Raw genomic sequence first — 20,895 nt, forward strand, 5'->3', positions numbered from 1 at the left:
ATGAACTGATTTTATTGTAGTTACTATTAGGCTTGATCAGTTCATGCTGTCCTATCTCGTCATGAGAATAGATGACAAATTCCCAGGCTAGAGCTATCCTATCTAGGCATGAGCATTAACTGGTGAAACCTTTCGGATGAGGGCGAACTATCTTCTAAAACAACCTGAACAGTCTGTTTGTAATCTATTGAAGTGCTGAGTATGCATAATTGAAGGATATTTACATTGTTAATAACTTCCTTTGAACCTTCAGAAACTGCAATGCAAGGCACACTCACAGGTGGTTTTCACCTGAAAATAAAGTCCATTCAAATCTCTGGAGAATATTCCCGTGCTGGAAGCATTTCATTATCAATGGAAAAAAAACCTAATAAAAATAAAAATATATATTTATCTAAATATGATATAGTGTATATAATAAGAACCCCTAGCAGTGTCCTGGGGAGCACAGGTCGTTCACAGTGTCGCCATGATGCCGACTGCTCAGGTGTTGCACTAAGACACCAAGCTGCAGCAGCATCTACTGTACAAACACACAACTTATGTACAGATGACTTCTTATATACAAGAGCAACACAAATGAAGTCAAGTCACTCCAGCAATGACCCGAATCAGCATTTTGATAACAGCCATTGCACTGCACATGAACATGAGGTATGCTTAAATACACTATGTACAGTATTTGCACATGGACTACAACTTGTGTTTTTTGGTACGACTTGGAAGACGCTGCTACGTCGGATTAGAGAGTTCTTGCTTTGGGGTCCGCCTCTGGGGGAGCAGGAGGCGTACCAGGAAAGGCAGAGATTCCAGAAGGAAGGGCGAGGGGTGATTGACCCAGGCGGAGATGAGCGGGCGAGAGGAGCTGACAAACGCTGCCTGGGCCTGTGTTGATCATGGCGAGGTTTTCAGGGCATGTCAGTGGAAGGTGGCTGCTTTCCACACCTGGGATCATCCATGACAACACCTTGAAGATTGGATCATTTGATAATATTACTTTTCATGGAATCATTTTTAAATTACTTGAAACCCTCAAACTTTATTATTTCGTACTTGTCATAACATTGTCAACAGTAACCTCAAACCCACATTGTCTGGATGCTACTGACAATATTTTATAACGCATGCAGAGCTAGATAAAGCTGCTGGATGTTGGGACCTACCCTGAGCGGGCCCTTAACCTCAGAGCTGAGGAAGGTGGGCCTATTCCATGGCTTGGACCCTGAGGAGCTCAGGTCATGCACACAAGTGTATTCTAATCACCAGTAATAAAAGAGCTGGACTAATGTGGGCTTAAAGGTTGACCCAGTTAGGTTGCTAAACGTTTACAAGACTGACATTAGTGATTTAGTAGGTGTAAAAATTGAATAAAATGTTATTTTTACTCCCACATTTCACTTTGCTGTCAGTGTGTGAATGTGTGTGGGAGTGGGTGATTGTGATGTGTAATGTAAAGCGCTTTGGTCATCATACAGGTATAGTAAAGTGCTATATAAATACATACCATTTAGTGATGTGCAAATTTACAAATGGATCGACGATACTGCCTCCAAGTGTATTCTGGGTAAAATCATCATCAACAGTCCACCAGGCTAGATGAGCATTTTTACCACAATGTTAACATGAGTGGCAGTTCATATAAACATAAGAGTGGAGGGCAAAGTGCGAAGAAAAAAAACCTGACCCTTTAACGGCTACGTTGAGTTTTTCTTACTGCTCCGAGCGGGGCGGGAGCCCTGGTCGCCGGCACGAGAGGCGAACGTGCTAACTGCCGAGCTAAAAGCTCGATAACACAGAGTTTAAAGGGTGTGGCCACGTGTCCCGCCTCTGGCATGGCTTTGATTTGTTCCGCCACTGATGCTAACCACTCATAATACTTCAAATACAGCTACTGCGTTATCTTGTGGAGTTAGTAAGAAATATGTTGGGAGGTTTCTTTACTGCCACAGCTGCTTCTGCCATTGTCTTTTAACCTTGCGCTAATTAGTGACCTCAACTAGCAACTAATACAGTAATACTTACTTACGAACTTAATTGGTTCTGAAACGAAGCTCTTCACTCAAGAGCTTAAACACAATTTTAAGTCAACATCCATTCCATTCATCTTTTTACGCTTATCCTAGGTCTCCAGCCACTACGTTCAGCTCTTCCCCGAGGATTCCGAGGCGTTCCCAGGCCAGCTGGGAGACCTAGTCTTCCCAACGTGTCCTGGGTCTTCCCCATGGCCTCCTGCCGGTCAGACGTACCCTAAACACCTCCCCAGGGAGGCGTTTGGGTGGCATCCTGACCAGATGCCCAAACCACTTCATCTGGCTCCTCTTGATGTGGAGGAGCGTGGCTTCACTCTGAGCTCCTCCCCAATGATAGAGCTTCTCACTCTATCTCTAAGGGAGAGCCCCGCACCCAGACATAGGCAACTCATTTCGGCCAATTGTACTTGTGATCTTGTCCTTTCGGTCATTACCCAAAGCTCATGATCATAGGTGACAATATGGACGTAGATTGGCCGGTAAATTGAGAGCTTTGCCTTCCGGCTGAGCTCCTTCTTTACCACAACGGATCGATACAGGGTCTGCATCACTGCAGACGCCGCACCGAACCGCCACTCTGAGGTAATTGAACCCCTTCACTTAGGGCAAGATCTTCTCCACCAATCCTTCTCCGGGGGAGAACCATGGACTCGGACTTAGAGGTTCTGATTCTCATCCTAGTCACTTCACACTCGGCTGCAAACCGATCCAGTGAGAGCTGAAGATCCTGGCCTGATGAAGCCAGCAGGACCACATCCTCTGCAAAAAGCAGAGACCTATTCCTGCAGCCTCCAAACCGAATCCCCTCAACGTCCTGACTGCACCTAGAAATTCTGTCTATAAAAGTTAGGAACAGAACACGTGACAAAGGGCAGCCCAGGCGGAGTTCAACCCTCACGAGAAACGGGTTCGACTTACTGCTAGCAATGTGGATAAAGCTCTGGCACCAATCATAAAGGGAAGGGACCGCCACAATCAGGCGGTCCATACCCCATACTCTCTGAGAACTCCCCACAAGACTTCGGGACAAGGTCGAATGCCACAAAGCACATGTAGATTGGTTGGGCAAACTCTCACGCACCCTCGAGCATCCTGCTGAGAGTATAGTTCCATGACATTCCAGTTCCACGACCAGGATGAAAACATCACTGAATCCTCCTGAATCCGAGGTTTGACTATCCGGCGCAGCCTCCTCCCCAGTACACCTGAATAGACCTTACCGGGAAGGCTGAAGATTGTGATCCCACGAAAGTTGGAACTCACCCTCTGGTTCCCCTTTCTAAAAAGAAGAACCACCACCCTAGTCTGCCAATCCAGAGGCCCCGCCCCCGATGTCCATGCAGCACTGCAGAGTTTTTTTTTTTAACTAGAACAGTCCCACAGCATGTAGAGCCTTAAGGAACTCTGGGCGGATCTCATCTCAGATCTTTTTAACTACCTCGGCAACCTCAGCCCCAGATATAGGAGAGTCCACCACAGATTTCCCAGGCACTGCTTCCTCATATGAAGACGTGTAGGTGGGGTTGAGGAGGTCTTTGAAGTATAGGGGCTCGGTTGGTAGAATGGCCGTGCCAGCAACTTGAGGGTTCCAGGTACGATCCCCGCTTCCGCCATCCTAGTCACTGTCGTTGTGTCCTTGGGCAAGAGACTATACCCACCTGCTCCCAGTGCCACCCACACTGGTTTAAATGTAACTTAGATAAGGGGTTTCACTATGTAAAGCGCTTTGAGTCACTAGAGAAAAGTGCTATATGATTATAATCATACTTGCCAACCTTGAGACCTCCACTTTCGGGAGGTGGTGTGGGGGGGGGGGGGGGGGGTGTGTGTGTGTGGGGGGGGGGGCGTGGTTGGGGGGGCGTGGTTAGGGGCGTGGTTAAGAGGAGAGTATATTTACAGCTAGAATTCACCAACTCAAGTATTTCATATATATATATATATATATATATATATATATATGTATATAAATACTTGACTTTCAGTGAATTCTAGCTATATATATATATATGGCGAAGTTGATAGAGTGGCTGTGCCAGCAATCGGAGTGTTGCTGGTTACTGGGGTTCAATTCCCACCTTCTACCTTCCTAGTCACGTCCGTTGTGTCCTTGGGCAAGACACTTCACCCTTTGCCTCTGATGGCTGCTGGTTAGCGCCTTGCATGGCAGCTCCCCCCATCAGTGTGTGAATGTGTGTATGAATGGGTAAATGTGGAAATACTGTCAAAGCGCTTTGAGTACCTTGAAGGTAGAAAAGCGCTATACAAGTATAACCCATCTATCATTTTATATATATATATATATATATATATATATATATATATATATATATATATATATATATATATATATATATATATATACATATATATATTTTATTATATATATAAATAAAATAAATACTTGAATTTTAGTGTTCATTTATTTACACATTTACACACACACACACACGACACTCATCTACTCATTGTTGTACTTGAAAGTACAATGCTTTGTTAAGGGTTGAATTGTCCATCCTCTTTCTATTCTCTGTCACTATTTTTCTAACCATGCTGAACACCCTCTCTGATGATGCATTGCTGTGTGGCACGCACAAAAGTGCTTTCATCAAATGCACGAGTGTGTGGAATCTTCCATCTCTCCCTAGCATGGCCCAAAACCGGTCAATCCTTGCTTCCTGGGGAAGATCTTCCCTGGCAAGCAATTGGTACTCCAGTACTTGTACCCGGAGGCTGGTCAGGTCCAATCGCAGCTGTGGCAGCCTTTTTTTTTTTTGGGGCGTGGCCTCCAGCTCCGGCTGAATACCGGGAGTTTGTCGGGAGAAAATCTCTGTCGGGAGGTTGTCGGGAGAGGCGCTGAATATCGGGATTCTCCCGCTAAAAACGGGAGGGTTGGCAAGTATGATTATAATTCACTTCACTTCACTATTTTCTCCACAATCTACACCATCCCCAACGGTGTTGACAGTGCACTGCTTTCCCCTTCTGAGGTGGCGGACGATGGTCCAGAATCGTATCGAAGCAGTCGTCTGTAAATCGTTTTCCATGCCTCCCCCGAACCGAAATGTCTTGAGTTTTTGCCTCTGACACCGCCAAAGCTGCACAACGCTTGGCCTGTCGGTACCTGTCCACTGCCTCCGGACTCCCACGAGCCAAAATGACCCCATAGGACATTTTCTTCAGCTTGATGGGTACCCTCACCGATGGTGTCCACCAGCAGGTTCTGAGATTACCGCCACGACAGGCACCAACCACCTTGCGGCCACAGCTCCGATCGGCCACTTCGAGAATAGAGGCACAGAACATGGTCCACTCGGACTCAATGTACAGCACCTCCCTTGTGACATGTTCAAAGTTCTTCCGGGTTTGGGAATTGAAACTCTCTCTGACTATAGACTCTGACATTCCCAGCAGACCCTCACAATGCGTTTGGTCCTGCCAGGTCTGACCGGCATTCTCCCCCACCATCGAATCAAGCATTTTAAAAAGAGAAGAGAGTGGCGCAGCTTTTAGCCCCTCTCTTCACCTAACTGTCCAAAACATGAGAACGCAAATCCGATGACACAACCACAAAGTTGATCATCAGACTGCAGCCTAGGGTGTCCTGGTGCCAAGTGCACATATGGACAACCTTATGTTTGAACATGGTGTTTGTTATTGATAATATGTGAAGAGCACAAAAGTACAATAACAAAACACCATTCCGGTTCAGATCCGGGCTGGCTTTTCTCCCAATCACGTCTCTCCAGGCTTCACTGTCATTGCCAATGTGAGCGTTGAAGTCCCTCAGCAGAACAAGAGAATCACCTGAGGGAGCACTCTCCAGTACTCCCTCTAGTGAATCCAAAAAGAACGGGTACTCTGTACTACTGTTTGGTGCGTAAGCACAAACAACAGTCAGGACCCGTCCCCCAACCCAGAGGCAGAGGGAAGCTACCCTCTCATCTACTGGGTTAAACTCACTGGGCAACAAGTAATGACATTCCCGCCCGTCGCCTCTCACTGGAAGAGAATCCAGCCCCTCTCGAGAGGACTGGTTCCAGAACCCTGCTGTGTGTCAAAGTGAGTCTGACAAGATCCAGCTGGAGCTTCTCCACCTCACGCACCAGCTCTGGCTCCCTCCCCCAGGTGGTGAGGTGATGTCCTTTGCCATTTTTAAAGAAAGCTTGTTTTCCTTTCAGATGACTGTAAAGGCAGAGATGAATATATATCAATCTCAGATTATATCTTCTAACTATAACAACCCCAGAGTTCTGTTTAAAACTATTAACACTGTCATTGATGCTCCCAAATCTGTTGGTTTTGATGCTTCTTTTGAATTCTGTGAAAATTGTCTCCATTTTTTCACTGACAAAATTGTGTCAACTAGAGCCAGTTTATCTCAGCCTTCATATGACCCTTCTGTTCCACTGAATTTCTCTTCTGTTTTCCATCAGTTTGAGCCGGTGTCCTTTTCTTTTTTAAATGACACAGTTAGTCATATGAAGCCCTCTGGCTCTCCTGCAGACTCCCTCCCACCTCGCCTGTTTAAGGAGGTACTTGCTACTATTGGATCAAGTGTCCTTAACATTATCAATAGTAGCCTCTCTCCTGGAATAGTTCCAGTAGAGTTTAAACATGCAGTGGTACGACCTCTACTTAAAAAACCAAGCCTCGACCCCTCTCTCCTCTCTAACCTTAGACCTATCTCTAATCTTCCATACATTTCTAAAATATTAGAGAAGGTTGTCTACAGTCAATTGTTGCCCTTCTTAGAGGATAATGGTATCACTGAGTTGTTCCAGTCCGGTTTTAAAGCCCTCCACAGCACAGAGTCAGTGCTTCTAAAATTTTTTAACGATATCCTCCTGTCAACTGATTCTGGTAAATATGTTGTCCTGGTGCTTTTAGATCTGTCTGCTGCTTTCGACACCGTCGACCACGCCACCTTAATCACTCATCTTGAGAACTGTGTGGGCATTAAGGGCGCTGCCCTCAACTGGTTCCGGTCGTACTTAACCGACAGGAGTTTTTGTGTAAAAATAGACAGTTTTATGTCTTCCACAGCTCCTTTACCACATGGGGTTCCCCAGGGCTCAATCCTTGCCCCAATCTTATTTGCGCTTTACCTTCTCCCCCTTGGTTCTATTTTTAGGAAGTACGATATTGCATTTCATTTTTATGCCGATGATTGCCAGATTTATTTTCCCATGGCACAAAATAACACAGTTCAACGTCTTACTGACTGCCTGCACGACATCAAAGCCTGGCTTTCAGCTAACTTCCTGAGCCTAAATGAAGACAAAACAGAAGTTATGTTGTTCGGTCCAAGTCGCTCCCCCTCCCCCAACGTTGACCTCGGCACTCTGACCCCATATCTCAGCGACTGTGTCACAAACCTGGGGGTAAAGTTCGACTCATATTTTGAATTCGAAAAACAAATCAGCAGCGTCGTACAAAAAAGCCAAATAGCGAAAGTGAAACCGCTTCTATCAGGACATGATCTCGAGAAATTAATCCACGTCTTTATCTCGACTCGTTTAGACTACTGCAATGCCTTGTATGTAGGCATTAGCCAGGCCTCCCTCGCCCGCCTGCAGCTCGTGCAGAACTCTGCTGCCCGTCTGCTAACACAGACCCGCAGACGTGAGCACATCACCCCTATATTAGCGTCCCTTCACTGGCTCCCTGTGCGTTACAGAATCAATTTTAAACTCCTTTTATTTGTTTTTAAATGTCTAAACAACCTCGCGCCAACATATCTCTCCGACCTCCTTCAGCCTTACTGCCCCACCCGATCCCTAAGATCAGCCGATCAGCTGCTACTGACGGTCCCGGACACAAGGCTGAAGCTTAGAGGTGACAGAGCTTTCGCTGCTGCTGCTCCCAAGCTCTGGAACGACCTACCTCTGAGTGTTAGACAAGCCTCCTCTCTTCCTGTTTTTAAATCTCTCTTAAAAACATACTTTTATTCAGAGGCTTTTAACACTGAGTGATATCCATCCTGCAATGGCGCCCCATAATACACCTGCTGTGAACCAGTTTTTATGTTTTTATGTTTTTATGTTTTTATGTTTTTATATTTTATTTTATTTTTTTTTTCGTGTTCTGTTTGTGTTGTGTTGTGTTTGCTCGGTTCTCGTATTATTTTTAACCTGCCCATTGTACAGCACTTTGGCTACCCCTGTGGTAAATTTTAAATGTGCTTTATAAATAAAGTTGATTGGATTTGATTTGATTTGATGTTCCACGTCCCAAGAGCTAGATTCTGTAGCCGACGATCGGACAGCCCAGCTCACACTGCACCAGACCTCTATGGCCCCTCCTTTGAGTGGTGAGCCCATTGGAGGGGGGTCCCATGGGACAGTCCTGGCCACCAGGTGCTCACCATCGAACCCCAACTGGCCTGGCTCAAGAGGGGGTCCCCGGTGACCAGGGTCTGGGCAAGGGAAATCTCGGTCCTTGATCAAATCAACGCCTCCCATTTAAATGTATTAAAATCAATTAAATGAGTGCTTGCCCCTCCCCCAAAACAGCACCATTTTAACATGTAACATGCTTTTTAAAAAGAAAAACACATCTTTAGATATTAAATATTGTATTGTATTGTAAAACAATACAATATAATGTACTACAAACTTTTTTATGAAGTAATGTAATAATAAGGTACGGTATTTAACTCGGAGAGTGGACTTCTACGGTATCTCCTTTGAGCTGATTCTCCATCAAACACACCATCAGCAGCTTCTCCATATTTTCATGGATACATATCCGCCATTTAGAACGTGGTGTTATCGACTCATTCTGATTCAGTATTATAGTATAGACTAGACCAGTGATACACTCCAACTGCTTCACCTAGTTAGCTAGCTGTGTTTGATGATTTCTTTCTTTACGTCAGCAAATATCAAGTTATAAGCTAATACTAGCGAGTAAGACCAAATGTTTTGGGCGGATCTTACGAGGCTCACTATGACATTTGCTACGCCAACTAGTGACAGGAATTGGAAGTAAGTGGGGAATGTTTGCTTGCAATTAGCCGAAGACAGGGCCCATGGCGGTCAACTCAAAATCTCTTAAATTAGGGTACCATGTAAAAACTGTAGAAATAATCAGTTTCAGGGTGAAACAGTCATCCCCATGAAGCCTTCATTAAGGCTAAACATATCATATATTGTCATTAAGAAGACATAAGGTTCCCTCCATTAACGAGTGACAATATTATTAGACTTCATGACAGCTGGGTTTTTGTCTCACCTCTGAAGTACTAGCAAGTTCTTCACGAGTTGTGGGAAGCATCTGATCCAGAAGCTGCTGCCCACCAATGTGCAGGGAGTTAGTGTGCGGCCTGTGGGAGACAATGAGAACCTCCTGGGCCCAGTGCTCCATCAGTCTTTGCAGATCTTCAGGCAGGTTGATGTCGGCGGCACTCATTGATGAGCCGGCGTAGCTTCCTGTCTTGTTGTTGCTGTTATTGGCCTGAGCCTGCGCCAGTCCCATCACTGGCGGATGAGGAGGCGGCGTGGCCCCGGTGGGCGGCTGCTGCGACGGATTAACAGCCCCTGAATTGGCGCCGAACCCTGGCATCAAACATACGCACACGGCATGACTCCATGACCACAAGGACAACAGGATTGATGCACGCGACATGATTGTGATTCATTTACATACATAAATGAACTACATACTGTTGCCGCGCTCTTTGCCAAGACACAGTCGCTTCAGCGTCGTCCCTGTGAGACAAAACACACACTTCACTAATCTTGTCCCGCCAGAGGACAATATGGCGTGATCACGATATGCATCAAGCCAAGCAACAACATAAACCTGATTTAGAAGCCAAACATAAGCAATAGCCAAGTGCAGCGTGATGGAAACAATGGAGAAGAGTAGAGAGACAGAAAGACAGACGGCCATTTATGAATACAGATCAATGCACAAACATCTAATCCAGGGATACCCAAACTTTTTGACCCAGGGGCCGCGTTGGGTTAAAGAAATTTGGCCAGGGGCCGGGCTCTATATACAGTATATACTGTATATATATACACACATATATATATATATATATATATATATATCAGTGGCGTGCCGTCACTAGAGGCAGGGGAGGCGGGGCCTCACCTGCCATCATGGAAAGAAGAAAAAAAAGAAAAAGAAAAAAAAAATTATTAAATTGTTATATGTATCCAGTGATTATACTAAAGTTATTTTCCATTTAACTTCACCAGTTTTAGATTATTTTTATTTTTATTTTCACATTTGCCGTTCAATACTGAGAAGAGACGGTGCGGTGATCAGCAGCCAGTTGAGGCACTTGTGCCTCACCATGGATTGTGACTCGGCTAACTGCTGGCCTGCTGTGCAGTGAGACCGTATTGCTATATGAATTATATTATACATTTCCATAGTTTAGTTAGCTGAGGTATATAATGTACAGTGTATTTTGTCAACAACTGTATGTGTGTAACGTATTTTTAGTGCTGAGCGATCATAAATCTGCTGCGGAGACACACTGTGTGAGGCTCGTCTCATAACCCCGCCTCCTGGTGCCAATCACCTCCGCCGCAGAATGCACTGCCCGACGGGAGCACCGCGGCCACACCAACCAAAGCCCACACCCAAACCCTCCACGTGCAAGACCGAATCCACCCAAAAAAAGTCACTTAACAAGAAGCCAAAAAGTGCAAAAACAACAATGCTCGCGCTGCAGGAGCCGCGAACGACCGCAGGGACACAACATTAGGTACACCTGCACTGCAGGTTCATATGTTTTTAAATTTGACTGTGATGATGCAGTCGTGCCTCACCAGACATTAACCTCACCGCACGCCACTGATATATATATATATATATATATATATATATATATATATATATATATATATATATATATATATATATATATATATATATATATATATATATATATATATATATACATATATATATGTATATATACTTATATATATATATATACTTATATATATATATGTATATATATATATACAGTATATATATATATACACATATATTTATGTATATATATATATATATATATATATATATATATATATATATATATATATATATATATATATATATATATATATATATATACAGTATATATATATATATATATATATATATATATATATATATATATATATACAGTATATATATATATATATATATATATATATATATATATATATATATATATATATATATATATATATATATATATATATATATATATATATATATATATATATATATATATATATATATATATATATATATGTATATATAATAGAAACTGCTTTTTCCCTACACTGAACAAAAAAAAGTCATATGTCCACTGATATTTAAAAACTCTACACTCGGAGTCCAACGTATTTCGCTATTTTTTTCCCCTCGTGCACTAATTGACGTCACGATGGAGGTCCAGTAACAAGCGATACAAATTGGATTGATGGATGGGTGAAAAAGGACAGATTAAAAAAAATATATATATATATATTTATTTATTTTTTAACTCGGGACTACCCGCGGGCCGGATTTTGGACGCTAGCGGGCCGTATCTGCCTAGGAGACCCAGTAACAAGCGGTAGAAAATGGATTGATGGATAAGCGAAAAAGGACAGATTTAAAAAAATAATAATAATAAAAAAATAAAAATAAATTGTTCTTTTTTTCTTTTCTTTTTTTACTCGGGACGCTGGCGGGCCGTAGTTTGGGGACCCCTGATCTAATCTCATACAAAAAGTCTGCAGAATGAATAAAAAAGTTTTGATGCACTCTTAGATTTTGGGGGTGTACATGATGTTGGTCTGCAAGTGTGCACACAGGGCTTTCTCTGCCCCCAAACAAAATTGCCTTAGTGGAACCATTTTGGTCTTTAATATTACTTACTTAATATAATTTATTATTAAACTCCTGAAGGGCTCCCACCCCAAACCTAACGTCACCGCCCAAATACACACACTCTATTGACTTAATTTTGTTGAAACAAGCTTTTTAAAACACATTTTTTGTATGCAGCTTATAATGTCTCCATGATTTTGTATGGTAAAAACTTAAATAATAATATTTAATAAAAATATTGTATATTTAAAAGATGGGATTAACTCGTTCCCTCTTGCATCCAAACACTCCTATCCATTGATCACGCCTGCCAATAAAAGCTCAGGTGGTGACGCGCCTCATTTTCGACCATTAATCAAGGTCCCCTGAACGCACCACAGTTATGTTCTAGGACAGGGGTGTCAAAATCAAGGCCCGCGGGCCAGATCCAGTCCACGAATGAAATATCTATGGCCCCTGGGATGATATTTGATTAGTATTGAAACCGGCCCGCAGGTCACAGCCGCCTGTGCCAATACTCCATCAGTGTTGGCAAAAGGAATTTTCAAAATGGGGTTCCAGGGACCTCATCAAGTCATAACAATGGGGTCCCACAGTAAATTTTTGGAGTCCCACTTTTTTGTAACCGTTTTGAAAACAAATGATAAATGTATGCATTATCCTGTTATATCTCACATTCTATATTGTGTTTTGGAAAAAGGTTGTCATAAATGTTACTTTATTCATTAAAAAAATGATACAAAAGAAAACACATTCTTATGCATACGTAAATTAATTCAGTTATAAACATTCATTCACTTTCTTCTTTCCTTCATGGATCTAAACTTTACGGCGGCCGGTATTTTGTTCTATATTTTTATTGGAATATTTTCAGAATTAGTTTGTTCTATTTTTGCCCAAAGTAAGACAAAGAAAACAATCTGAAGTTGTCTTTATTTTTTTTGTTTTAATGCCATGATTTTAATAGTTCGGCCCGAGTGTGCACAGATTTTCCTCCATGCGGCCCCTGAGCTAAAATGAGTTTGACACCACTGTTCTACAAGATAAAAAAATATAACTTAAACGTAACTTTGTCCAATTCTGCCACAAATAGATTAATTATTGTTTTACCTAGCCGGCAACTGCCGTGCTAATCCCTAGCTGGCATCTTATACCGCTAATTGCTATCTAGCAAATACAGCGTTAATAGCTTGATATCTTAAATACTAACATGACTATAGAAATATAGTTATCTATTCATGTCTTTATTTGAAACCAAGGTACAGTGAGTAGAGTGACCAAGCCACTGCCATTTCTAAACTATACTAGAGTGTGTTAGATCAGTTAGAATGTATATTTTAAGACGTTTAAATTTGTGGAAAATCAAGGAGATATAAAAAATAGTATTTATCCAAACCTCAAACATGATTAAAATGTGTTTTTTCTTGTCTGACAGATTGTTACACTCAAACTCTTCTTGATTATTGATTGATCCGTCAACTCAGCAACTGTTTAAATAAACATGATAAAATGCAGCAAAAGACGCTAAAAGGCAAAAAACGAAACTCAAACAAAAAGGCAAAGCGCTACCTTGGTTTTTATATGCCCCACTTTTTGCAGTTGATAAAGAAGGTGAGAAACACGGTCAAATTTTTCATTTGTTATATGTATTTAAAAAAAAACAATTCTGCCATGTAAAACGATCACCCTCTTTTGTTGGGGATCATGTGTTTGTTAGTTAGCAACAAAACAAAAGATAGTAGTTGGATTTTAATGAAACTTTCAGGAAATGTCAGAAATGGGATAAGGAACAACTGATTGCATTTTGGTGGTGATCAAAATGGTTTATACTACTTTAAATTATGTTTTGATTTTGTGGCTCACTTTTGTGTCTGTATGCTAGCAGCCTGCCTCCACCCACAGAGACAAAGAGAGTGGCTGACTGACAAGTGGGTTCACTCCGTTTATTTATTTTTGCTATTGATAGGTCAAAAGTGTATATGCAGATTTTGTCAAAACTTTCAGGTAATGTCAAAAATGAACTGAAGAACAAGTGATTACATTTTTAGACTGATCGGATCATTTCTACCACGTTACCTTACGAGGCTCAACTTCTCTGTGGTGTATGCTATTGGTCCCTTATCCACCCACAGAGACAAAGAGAGTGAATCACTGACAAGAGCGTTCTCTCCATTTACACTGGAAACTCAATTTACCAACCGATTGCAGCTGAGATAGGCTCAAGCACCCCCTGTGACCCCGAAAGGGACAAGCGGTAGAAAAAGGATGGATTGCACAAACTTTTCGTTTTACGAACCACAGACCAAATTTAAATATACTTTGGGGTAAGAACATTGTCACTGTGTACTAGTGCTTCATTTTGAAAGTTTTGCTAGGTCAATAGAGTCCAAAGAAAGCTATGGACAAGCGATGTGTGGTTGGAAACATTCAGGAAGCATCCACAGCTTTGTTGACGCTGCCTCTCCCCAGCCCCCCGCTGCGGACAAAGATGATTAACCAACAAGGTAAAGTGGAGGAAATGTTTTATTCTTAATCATTGTAGCAACATGGCTGTTACAGTTAAGGGGTTTTGTGATTTCAAACTGTGAGTGCACCGCAGGGCTAGTGACAGTGTGTGCGCGTATCGCAGGTAGGCTAAAAGTGAGGAAAGTTCAGCTCGTTGTTGTTTTGACTTTGTTTTCAGATAGAGAGTTCATCCATCACCTCCTTGTTATGTTGCTTTGATATACAGTACTGTTTAGTGCTCTATATTGGGAATGCTCAAAAAAATGGATTCACATCCAAAACGCTATATTTATTTATTTATTATGATTCTAAATCATTCATAATCATTCATAATCATATATATATATATATATATATATATATATATATTGTGGAGTCTCACTTAAGCACCGCCTGACAGGTAGGCACCTCACAGGGGAGGAGCCAGGGAATGGAGGCAGAGTGGAACACGGAAGACAACGCCCCAGCCTTGGCCGCATCATCGAGGGGCGGTACATTCCCCTGTACATACTCAATCAGCCTGAAGTGTCACCAGCTGTGCGGCCAGGTGTGGCCCAGCGACAAACCCTTCTTAACTCTGCCTCATTCAAGTCTGGCTCTCCTCTGTGTCAAGGCAGGTGCATCAGGCGGTAAGTGAGACATCCACCATTTCACCACTAAGGACATTATTAGTGAAATGTTTGACTTATGTTGTGTTTCTATTGTTTGATAGGCAATGACCTTTGACCTTTTAAAGAAGAGTGCTGTGTGAAGGACTGAGAGCCCCAGATGGGAGATATTTATGTTTATTACTGGACACTTTAAGTTTGCTACTTCCACACCCCGCCCTTCCTAAAAAGACTTGTGCAATAAATGCCCTTTTCGGCTTGCTGCAAAACCCACTCTGTGTCTTGGTGAGAATCAGGTACCACAATATATATATATATTAGTGTGTTTGTGTGTGTGTGTGTTAAGAAGATGTTTGGATTAACATCAAACAATTTATATTGATATTATTCCATCCATTCATCTTCTTCCGCTTATCTGAGGTCGGGTCGCGGGGGCAGCATCCTAAGCAAAGAAGCCCAGACTTCCCTCTCCCCAGCCACTTCGTCCAGCTCCTCCCGGGGGATCCCAAGGCGTTCCCAGCCCAGCTGGGAGAGATAGTCTTCCCAACGTGTCCTGGGTCTTCCCCGTGGCCTCCCAACCGGTCGGACGTGCCCGAAACACCTCCCTAGGGAGGCGTTCGGGTGGCATCCTGACCAGATGCCCGAACCACCTCATCTGGCTCCTCTCGATGTGGAGGAGCAGCGGCTTTACTTTGAGCTCCTCCCGGATGACAGAGCTTCTCACCCTATCTCCACCCGGCGGAGGAAACTCATTTCAGCCACTTGTACCCGTGATCTTGTCCTTTTGGTCATAACCCAAAGCTCATGACCATAGGTGAGGATGGGAACGTAGATCGACCGGTAAATTGAGAGCTTTGCCTTCCGGCTCAGCTCCTTCTTCACCCCAACGGATCGATACAGCGTCCGCATTACTGAAGACGCCATACCGATCCGCCTGTCGATCTCACGGTCCACTCTTCCCTCACTCGTGAACAAGACTCTGAGGTACTTGAACTCCTCCACATGGGGCAATGTCTCCTCCCCAATCAGGAGATGGCACTCCACCCTTTTCCGGGCGAGAACCATGGACTCGGACCTGGAGGTGCTGATTCTCATCCCAGTCACTTCACTTTTGATATTATTATTATTATTATTATTATTATTAATATTGATACTGTTGCTTTGATATGTTTTTGGTTTCCTTTTTTTTATTTTTTAGCTTTTTTTCCTTTTGTATTTATTAAGAATTGCATTCTTATGTCTTCTCAATTGCTTTGTAAATGTCTATCCTATGTATGGACAAGCGGTAGAAAATGGATGAATGGATGGATGTATTGTAAAGCTGGGATTGGGTTGTTTTTTTTGATTGATTTTTGTAAATAAAATACTATTTTTTTAAAGGCGACCAACAGGAGCGAATAAGTCGTAAGTAAGCAGCCAAGAAGAGCTTTTATAACCTGTAACCTGTTTTGAAGTGTTTTTATTGTCCTTTATATACCAAATAATATATTACGAAAGTCTTGCTGAATCAAAAATTGATGCTGAATCGAATTGTCGCCACAAGAATCAAATCAAAGATTCCAACCTTTACTTTATATTGTGTTCAAAGTGTACAAACATTTGCTAAAATATGGACATTTGTAGAGGTTGGAACCCATTATTACTCATGTTTAGTTTTCTTTGCGTTTTACTTTTGTTGCTGTATGTAAAAATGACGCCTCTGAAGTGGCAGCTGGTTGCAGCAGCTCTGTGTGTTTTGTTATGTCCTCCCGTGTGTACCAGTAGAGTGGAAAAACAAGTTGCCTCTATATTATAGCTATTATCATATATATCTGATTTATGACACCGAAAGACTTATAAAGTTTGCGAATAAATCAATAGGATCAAAGTAGTATCAATCTCACGGAGATTCCCGAGCCATTTTGAGAGATAATGAGGAAGCCAGTAAAGTGACTGTGTGACGTAGAGGTAGGAACCGCAGACCCCTTCCCCATCAACAACAATGCAAATCATGCAGACTTTGTGAGAGCCAACATCGATTACTTTGGGAAAAATTATGATCCATAACCCTATATTGTTGATCTTGAATATAAGGAGGATGAGCTCCCAAGTTTTAGAAGCTAAACAAATCCATCTTTAGTGAGGCACTAAGCATCATGTAGCAGTATTGCTAAGTGCTAAACAAGAAATACAAACTATAAAAATAATAAAACTATAGCTTACTGTACTATGTCTGCTCTCACTGTGATGACGACTGATATGATGTTCATCTCTTTTAGTTGAAGAATTAACCTTGATCAACACAAAGGGTTAACAGGAAAAAGTCTCCCTGCAGACACTGTTTTCGGTTATGTGTGTGTTTGTCTCCATCTCGAGGTATAAACTGAATGTCACAGATGAACAACTTCTAGATGTATGACTAAATCTTCCTATTATTCAGATGAGAGGCATAAATTAATCATTTAGAATAACTTTGATGAGCCGAGACGCAATGATGCGGGAGCAGCAAGATATCACTGCCGGCTCGCAGCAAAAGCACCTGTGGACTACTTAGCTGTCTGTATAATTGCGCAGCCAAAAAAATAGTCAGTCTGCGTCAGCGCCTATAAAACAACATCGCTAATATTTGGTTAATATTCAGGTCACGATATGTATAAGAGTATTGTTGGCGGGTTTTGTATGGTTATTTAGAGGGTTTTGTGGGCGAAATAGAACCCTAACCCAATTGTTAGCAGACTTATTACGTATTAATTTATTTACGACTTAGAATGCATTAAAAAAAAAAAGAAAACAAATGTGTCTGATATAAGGATTGTGAATGATAGACAGCACATCTTTCTAATGTTTGCACATTTCCAGTATGACTTATCTGATACTATGGTCAGAGTGCTAAAGTGTTACTCCAGTGACGTCAATCTCCAGAAATTGCCGAAGAAATTCAGAGCGGAATATTCAAAATGTCTGACTCAATTGGTGGCATTTTGTGATGTTTAAACTGTGTTTTTACATATTTTGCGGATTCAAAATACGACTGGATATACAAACCCCGTTTCCATATGAGTTGGGAAATTGTGTTAGGTGTAAATATAAACGGAATACAATGATTTGCAAATCCTTTTCAACCCATATTCAATTGCATGCACTACAAAGACAAGATATTTGATGTTCAAACTCATAAACTTTTTTTTTTTTTGCAAATAATAATTAACTTAGAATTTCATGGCTGCAACACGTGCCAAAGTAGTTGGGAAAGGGAATGTTCACCACTGTGTTACATGGCCTTTTCTTTTAACAACACTCACTAAACGTTGGGAACTGAGGAGACACATTTTTTAAGCCTCTCAGGTGGAATTCTTTCCCATTCTTGCTTGATGTACAGCTTAAGTTGTTCAACAGTTTTACGGACCGTAGATGGTGAAATCCCTAAATTCCTTGCAATAGCTGGTTGAGAAAAGTTTTTCTTAAACTGTTCAACAATTTGCTCACGCATTTGTTGACAAAGTGGTGACCCTCGCCCCATCCTTGTTTGTGAATGACTGAGCATTTCATGGAATCTACTTTTATACCCAATCATGGCACCCACCTGTTCCCAATATGCCTGTTCACATGTGGGATGTTCCAAATAAGTGTTTGATGAGCATTCCTCAACTTTATCAGTATTTATTGCCACCTTTCCCAACTTCTTTGTCACGTGTTGCTGGCATCAAATTCTAAAGTTAATGATTATTTGCAAAAAAAAAAATGTTTATCAGTTTCAACATCAAATATGTTGTCTTTGTAGCATATCCAACTGAATATGGGTTGAAATTGATTTGCAAATCATTGTATTCCGTTTATATTTACATCTAACACAATTTCCCAACTCATATGGAAACGGGGTTTGTAGTTTCATGGATACAATGAAACACAATTAAGAACATAAAGTCAACTTGTTTTCCCAGTGTACTGTTCCCCACTTGTTTTAATGTGTTTTTTTTACCTTTTAGTTTAAAACCCTTTGGGACTGCGCAAACTTAACCTAAGGGGGCAGTCTTGGGGTCCCCACCCAAACCTCAATAGCCCTCCCCACTTCAACCTCATCTTGGTAAATCAAGGTTGCACTGTGTTTAAAGGGATTATTTACTATTCAGAGATAGTCTGAGCTATGAGTGTTTTTCTAGTTCTCAATAAAGTCGGTTTTGTGTTATGTTTTTTGGTGTCCAGAAGGAATTTATTGGTCTTCCATTATTTTTTATGGGAAGAATTGCTTTGGTTCGGTTTTCGTCAGATCTATCGGAAAGGATTGCAGATGAAAAAACCGAGGTAGCACTTTTACATTGAGCAAAACAGAAGTAGAGTTGAAAAAGTGCAGAAAAGACACAAAGAGTGAAGCTATGCAGGAAAAGATACAAACAGATAGATAAAGGCACAGGCCCACTGAGAAATCTAGCTCGGGGCTTGCTACTGGATTTATAGGTCACTCTCTCAGACGGTTGAGGGTGATTAGACCAGCCTGGAAAGGAGTATAATCAAAAAAGGGAGAAGACGTTACAGTGAGAAGAGCAGACGGGAAATCGAACTCTCATTTAGGAAGCGCCGCCATGTTGTAATGCCAGTATTGTTGGCACTCACCTTGTCCTAGCGGCGCTTGTGCACTGGTGCCATCTCCATACAGTCCCGCGTAAATGTTATCCGTCGACAAGGAGCACTTGAGGGAGCAGGGCTGCTGAGTCTGCACGGGTTCCGAGGCGGAGCTGGGTAAGTGACCGGTGCAAGAGCGGGCCCCGCCCTGAGTGGCGATGGACCCCCTGGCTGGAGATCCGTTTAAGCTCACAGCCGTGTCACCGCTTCCTGGAGCGGCTGACGGAAATACGAGCGTCAGGAAGGCGGCAGCTTTCTCGCTCGATGCGCAGCTGGGCGATACTCACCGGTTCTGCCGCAGTCTGCGCTTTTATTGGTGACGTGTCGGAACTGCTGCACCAGAGGGCTGAGCAGTTTGCCGGGTTTTAGCCTGTGCTTGCCAGACCTTTTTCTGCGGCCCACAGGCGGCGCTACGTGCGAGTACGTCAGCCCTGCGGGGGGGGCTTTCCCCAGCCGGCAATACAGCAGCTCCACTTCTCCTCGCTGGTGGGCCTGAAGCTCAGAGATCTCTCTTAGATGTCTGAGGGGAACAGAAGCAGAACCGCCATGCTCACAAACTCACTCAAAATACAGGCAGAAATTGTAATTCCTCAGATATTATCTTTAATATTCAACTGTAATTATGAGAAAACAACACAACCATTGCGGCAAATCCCGGTAAGGAGCAAAATTCTTAGTCAGCATGCTGATGACAGTACGACAAATGTAACACGCATGATTTACACACATAACTGCTGGACGCTAACATACTTTAGCTACTGCCATCTTGTGGGGTTAATGAAAACTACATCATGGGGTTGCCTACAGCCACAACTGTCAATAACCTAGTGGTACCTCGGGATACGAGTTGATTTGGTTTTGTGACGCAGCTCGTATCTTGAAAAAACTTGTATTGCGAAACGTCATCGCCCCTTGAAATGAATTAAAATCCATTTATTTGGTGCCTGGCCTCCCCAAAACGGGGAATGTTGAACATGTAACATGACTTTTGAAAATAAAAATAAACTTTTAGATGAGAAATATTATATAAAACAACACAATAGAATGTACTACGAACAACTGCAGTAGATTAATGAAGTAATGTAATCATAATGTACAGTATTTACATTGGATAGTGGACTTCTACAGTATCTGCTTCAAGGTGTTTTTACGTCAAACACATCATTAGCAGAATCTCCATATTTTCATGGAAAATGTCCACTGTTTAGATATTATTTTAACATCCTTGGCTGGCGTTATCAATTCTCTCTGCTTCAGTAAGGTGCAGACTAGCAGTGATACACTCTAACCGCTTCACCAAGTCTGCTAAA

General features: G+C 42.1%; 1 protein-coding gene across 6 annotated transcripts in view; it reads right to left on the reverse strand.

Moving 5' to 3' along the window:
• Positions 1-371: 371 nt before the first annotated feature.
• Positions 372-20,895, reverse strand: part of wnk2 (WNK lysine deficient protein kinase 2) — a 103,653-nt gene continuing 83,129 nt past the window's right edge. The window contains exons 23-28 of one of the 6 annotated variants that reach the window (XM_062052429.1): positions 19,873-20,105; positions 19,577-19,795; positions 19,359-19,457; positions 9,695-9,739; positions 9,264-9,586; positions 372-967 (exon numbers count right to left, since the gene is read on the reverse strand). In XM_062052429.1, the coding sequence (XP_061908413.1) occupies positions 743-967; positions 9,264-9,586; positions 9,695-9,739; positions 19,359-19,457; positions 19,577-19,795; positions 19,873-20,105 (1,144 nt within the window). In that variant the 3' untranslated portion in view covers positions 372-742. Of the gene's footprint in view, positions 968-9,263; positions 9,587-9,677; positions 9,740-19,358; positions 19,458-19,576; positions 19,805-19,872; positions 20,106-20,895 lie in introns of those variants that run through there. The other 5 variants (XM_062052436.1, XM_062052423.1, XM_062052446.1 and 2 more) reach the window with 5 other exon arrangements.

The sequence above is a fragment of the Entelurus aequoreus genome, linkage group LG01 (assembly GCF_033978785.1).
Source record: "Entelurus aequoreus isolate RoL-2023_Sb linkage group LG01, RoL_Eaeq_v1.1, whole genome shotgun sequence".
NCBI lineage: Eukaryota > Metazoa > Chordata > Actinopteri > Syngnathiformes > Syngnathidae > Entelurus > Entelurus aequoreus.